Source organism: Heterocephalus glaber, unplaced genomic scaffold (genome assembly GCF_053883595.1).
Source record: "Heterocephalus glaber isolate CG9 unplaced genomic scaffold, H.glaber_assembly_v1.0 deba00001572, whole genome shotgun sequence".
Lineage (NCBI taxonomy): Eukaryota > Metazoa > Chordata > Mammalia > Rodentia > Bathyergidae > Heterocephalus > Heterocephalus glaber.
In genome coordinates this window covers 19,089,222-19,094,596 of record NW_028258357.1, presented here as the reverse complement: position 1 = coordinate 19,094,596, position 5,375 = coordinate 19,089,222, and the positions used below count along the sequence as shown (strand labels likewise).

General features: G+C 51.2%; 1 protein-coding gene and 1 long non-coding RNA gene across 17 annotated transcripts in view; both read right to left on the bottom strand.

Annotated features, from left to right (window-relative positions):
• Positions 1–1,079: 1,079 nt before the first annotated feature.
• Positions 1,080–3,188, bottom strand: LOC110349124 (uncharacterized). Its single transcript, XR_002394878.2, has 3 exons — positions 3,086–3,188; positions 2,839–2,944; positions 1,080–1,249 (listed from the first exon to the last, which is right to left on the bottom strand). It is a non-coding gene; the product is annotated as an uncharacterized LOC110349124 (long non-coding RNA).
• A 1,210-nt stretch (positions 3,189–4,398) lies between these two features.
• Positions 4,399–5,375, bottom strand: part of Mybpc1 (myosin binding protein C1) — a 66,769-nt gene continuing 65,792 nt past the window's right edge. For all 16 annotated transcript variants that reach the window (XM_087192700.1, XM_087192699.1, XM_087192702.1 and 13 more), the window contains one exon: positions 4,399–4,680. Coding sequence is in view for 5 of the 16 variants with exons in the window: in XM_087192698.1 (XP_087048824.1) it covers positions 4,580–4,680 (101 nt within the window). In the remaining 11 variants the exon portion in view is untranslated. The remainder of the gene's footprint in view (positions 4,681–5,375) is intronic.

The following is a 5,375-nucleotide window of genomic DNA, read 5'->3' as shown; positions in this document are numbered from 1 at the left end:
TGAGACAGGGTCTTGCTATGTAGCCCAGGCTGGCCTCAAACTTACAGAGATCCTCCTGCCTCAGCCTCCCAGGTGCTAGGATTACAGGCCTGTACCACCATGCCCGGCTGAAATGCACTTTTGTCTGTGGTCACAATAAAAAAAGTTTTACCCTTACATTTATAGCCAAATGGCTTTTGTATTTCACAATATGTTGGAGAGGACTCTTGAAATTAGTACATATAGTTCTACATTCCTAAAAGCTGCTTAGAATTATGGTTACATCAAAATTTGTTTATCTGCTCTCCTCTTAAGGGGCATTTCATTTGTTAATTCACTACTAAAGAAATGGACTTTTTGGTGGTGGGGGGGTTGATACACAGTCTCCCTTTGTAGTTCAGGCTGGCCCAGAATTCACTGTCTAGCTCAGGCTGCCCTTGAACTTAAAGGATCCTCCTCCCTCAGCCTTGGGAATGCTGGGATTACACGTGTGCACCACCACACCTGGTTTGGACTTTTGTTTTTGTTTTGAGACAGGCTCTCTGTATGCAGTCCAGGCTGGCTGTGAACTCACTGTGGAGCTCAGGTTGGTGTCCAGCTCCCTGCAGTCGTCCTGCCTCAGCCTCCCAGTGCTGGTAATATAGGTGTGCGCCATCACACCTGGCCTGAAATGCTCACTTTGGTTGTTCTTTTTCAGGGTTAAAACCAGTTCTCCACTGCTCGTCCTCCTCACAGTTCTGCTGAGGTTTAACAGACCCAGTCCTCCAAGCAGAATGTCTGACCCCCTGACATGAAATGTTGGTCCATGACACTTTTTGAGATCCTAGCCGCTTAGCCAAACCTGGGCATTGTCATGCTCTGAGAAATAAACTGGACACTGGACAGAGGTCTGGCTTGTTCCTGGGGACAGGAAGTAGACGGGCGGGAGGTCTCCCCCACCTTGGGGTCGCAGAATGGGGGAATTCACGTGGGACTGGTGTGTGGTTTCATTCTCGACAGCCCTGATTTTAAAACACTTTTAATTTTGAATAGACTCATAGATGCACAGGAAGTTGCAAAAGTTTTGTACTCTGAGATTCCCAAGTTCACATTTTGTGAAACAGTGGTCCACGGGGTGTGGGAAGGTAGACAAGCAGAGGTCGGTGATAGATTACTGCAACTACTGTGGCCTTTGCTCCGCTCTCTAGAAATTCCCGATATCCTAGTCCAGACCCGAAACAGATTTCACAGCGGGAGCCCGGAGATGTCGTGTTGTAGTCGTGCTCCTTATCTGAAATTGCAAAATAAATGTAGGGTGAAGGAGGCCGAGTTCCCTGGCTGGGCAGCGCAGTCCTTAGAACTCAGTGTTGCTTATACCCTTTCGTCATCTTTATTCAGTATCCTTTTCTGGGTTCACACCCTACTGGTTTTTTTGTTTTGTTTTGTGTTTTGTGTTTTTTTGGTACCGGGGATTGAACTCAAGTCCTTGTGCTTGCGAGGCAAGCTCGGCACCACTGAACTACATCCCCAGCCCCTCACACCCTACTGTTTTAAAACATTGCCATGGTATGATTTGAGGGGCACAAAGGGAACCCCCTTCCTCAATAATCCTTTTTGAGCAGGGCATGGTGGGGCCCCCTTGTCATTCCAGCACTTGGGAGGCTGAGGCAGGAGGATTGCTGTGAGGCTGGCCTCGAATCATACCATGGAAAATGTCTCAAAGAAAAATCCCTTTTCAATGACCGAGGTACCCTGTGGCTTAGAGCTCTCAGGACTAATGGGGTGAGTTGCAGTTGAACTTAGGGTAAGGGCACCCCTTCCCCCGGGAATCCCACAGGGGGCACCATTAGCAGGACCTCTTTGCTTGGGGACAACAGAGAGACAGAGAGGCTCTAAATAAAAGCCCGTGCAGGAGCGGACAAAGAGGGCGGGAGTCCGGGTCTCCTCCCCAGGACCAGTCCCAGAGACAGGCATTGGGGCTCTGGGGTGCTCCCCAGCCAGCCAGGCCCGTCTCCCTTGGCTGCTGGGCCATGAGGGACAGGGGTAGAAAGCAGAAAGGACTCAAACAATCACAGGGCAATGACCAATGGGCCTCCCTTCGTTTTGCAAGGGTCTGAGGCTGTTTTGGTTTTGATTCTGTTTGTTTTGCAGTACTGGGGACTGAACCCAGGGCCTTGGCACACGGCTACATCCTCAGCCCTTTTTAGGTTTTGATTTGGAGACAGGGTCTCACTACGCTGCTATGTTGTCCAGGCTGGGCTTGAAGAAGTGACCCTCCTGCCTCAGCCTCGAAGCGTGCTGGGATCACAGGTGTGCTCGGCTGTTCTTCTGGGGCAAAGAAGAGCAGCTTGGAGTGCAGGCAGGGAGGTAGATGGTGGTGTTTAAAGCTTGGCATTTTATATCTGCTCTGTGCAGATGATCTGATGCTCTCACAGGGTCTGGTCCTGCCAGGTCGGCGTGTTGGTTGGGGACCTTTTCTGCCTGTCTGGTTTTTAAGACAGGGGCTTGGCTTGGGCAGCCCGGGTTGGGAAGCCCTCGGTGCCCTGTGTGTCTCTCCGGGGAGTCCGAGGCCTTGGCAGTTTGCCCCGCTGGAAGGAGGAGGAGGCAGGTGGATATTATCAACCCGTGTGCATGGGGACAGGGTGGCTGCACATAGTCCGGCCTGGCCGGGTCTTTGTCCCGTGTGCTCCCCACTTGGGGAGGGAAGGATTAAGAAACCTGGCCGGTTGGGCTGGTTTCAGAGAAACAGGAGCTCTTTTCTTCTCCATGCGGATTCACTGACCGCAACAGGGTTATTTCTGGCTCCATTTCTCCAGCCCTTCCCTCTCTGCAAACAATAGTGTGTGGGCCTATGCCCCCCCACACACACTAGGTCCCCACCTTCTGGTCCTGCCACACCCTCCCAGGCTGTTCTGTTTAACTCCTTGAGAGAGTGATGTTGAGCTGGGTGTGGTGGTGTAGGTCTGTCATCGCAGGACTCAGGAGGCTGAGGCAGGAGGATCTCTGTGAGTTTGAGGCCAGCTGGAGCCACATAGTGAGTTCAGTAGCCTGGACTGCATAGTGAGATCCTCCCTCAACAACCACCATCACCCGCCCCCCCAAAAAAGAAAGAAAGAATTGGAGTCACCAAAGGCTGAAAGGCCAATTTGGAGACTTGGCAAGTGTAGAAAGACCAGGAAAGGGCCTATTCCTCCTCCAAACTCCTGCTGCACCTGCTAGGAATGCTTGTGGGCTGGGATTGGAAAGAACATAGCAACAGTCCCCACAGAGGGGCTCCGCCTGCTCCTGGTCACCCCCTGGGGCCCCTCCCGGCACAGGGGTGGGGTCTGAGGTCACAGTGACCCCAGGTGTGGGGCCGGGTGACCAGGCTGACACTTCATCCACAGCCTGCCGAGGACACAGGCCTGGCTGTCCGGTGCCCACAATGTTCCAGATGCCCACAGGACTGCACAGCAGCTCTAGGTTATTTTGAAACCTCTCTTCCCGTGACCCTCTGTCATGATTCTCCAAGAGAGATGCCTTGCCGCAGTGTTGCTGATGAACCTGAGTTCTTTCCTTTTTTCAAAAAATTAAAAATTTTGTCTACTGCCAGGCGTGGTGGTGCACATCTGTAATCCCAGCACTCAGGAAGCTGAGGCAGGAGGATCCTGCTGAATTTGAGGCCAGCCTGGGCTACACGGTGAGACCCTGTCTGAAAAAAACAAAAGACACTATGGATATGCCTCAAAGGCTCAGTCTGTGGGACAAAAGACCCCCAAAAAGAGAAGAAAAATGGGGAGGGCTAGTGAATGAATAAGTAGTAGTGGCAAGGTTCTCACTGAATCTCTAACAGCCAGAGCCAAGGAAGTTATTAAACAGATTGTGGCTTAGTACAAATGTTTCTCCGAGGCTAGGTTGGTAAAGATGCCGGCAGCAGAGCTTAAATCTGCCACCGCTCTCCTGGCTGCAAGCCCTTGGTCAGGGACAGCTGTTTGGTGGCGATGCGGATGTGGTCAGGATGCCTGGCCCCGGACACACACCCTGGCTCCTGGCTTTGGCCTGTGATTCTGGGTCCCAGAGCCCCACTCCAGGTGCCACTTCCCGGCATCAGAAGCGCTTTGGGGTTATTGGATTATTGACGGAATCCATTCTCCTTCCCACTCAGAAAATTCACCTGCAAGGTAAACTTTCATGTCGACTTTAAATCTTTTCCTGAATTCAGATCGGGGAGGGGCACTGGGCTGTGTGAAATGAATAACTGGTTTGTTTAGAAAAATCTGTTAGGTAAAGAGCAAGACAGGCTCGTAGGCTCTATCACGGTGTATTGTGTTTTTCAGGGTGAAAAAAGCATTTTCAGTCTCTGATTTTAAACTAAAGGACTGGTTTTTGCCTTCTCCTCCTCCTCCTCCTCTTGCAAAGCACAGACAGCAGGACAATAATAAGTAAAGTGCAGACAGCAAATGAGGTTTCCATTTGCAATTTTTAATGAAGCAATCTGTCCAAACTGTTTTTTTTTTTTCTCCTTCTCTTTAACATTAGGAGGAAAGAAAATGGCCAAACGAGGGGCCTGGTGGAAAACCAGAAAATGCTTTCTCTTTCCAAGCAGATTGCAAAGCAACGGAGCCGAGAGACAGCGCGGGCCTCAGTACTCATCGGGGTTGCTGGACTGTAGGTCGCGCAGGTAGGAGTCAATGATGTTGGGCGGCACGCCTTGCAGGAGCAGCCTGCAGAAGGACAGCCCGCCTGCAGGGAGAGGAGGGTAGAGTCAGAGCCCAGGGACCCGAGCCAGGCTGTGCTGCGGACATGCGACCGCTGTGGCTCCCAGAGCAACAGGCTTCCTCCAGCCCTGCTCGGAAGTCCACTGCAGGCCTCAGTACTTGGGGCACCTAAAGCGCTCGGTGTGCGGACAGGAGCGCGAATTCCCAGCAGAGCCCTGGCCATTTGCTTCCCCACCACTGTTCACTCTGAAGTTCTTAGATGGTGGCAAATGCCCCTCGCCCTGGGAGAGGTTTTGTGATTCCTCTTTAGCTGGTTTAAAGGTCCTGCCTGCACAGCAAAATAAATGCTTAGGGTCGGCAGGAAGATGGGCCTCCAGGTTGCTTATGCTGTTTTCATTAAGCAGGAGAAGTTCCAGTTCCAGCACACTGGAGAAGCAAAAAGACTCCCTTTCACTGTGGGCATTTACACACTCTCAACAGCGCAAGAGCTGGAACTATTCTGTTAAAAATTCTAAGACAGGGCCAATACCTTGGGAAGGCGAGAGAAATGCCCACTATATTTCATACCTACCTTCTGAGTTTCTGAATTACATTTAAAAACTTAAAACCCAGGAAACCCCCAAGCTGCATGGTCCTTTAATAAAGTGCTTCGCTACTTGCTAATAAACTCATAGCCAGACAAAACAGCATGCTATTCGAACATTCTTAAAACTTCTTGAA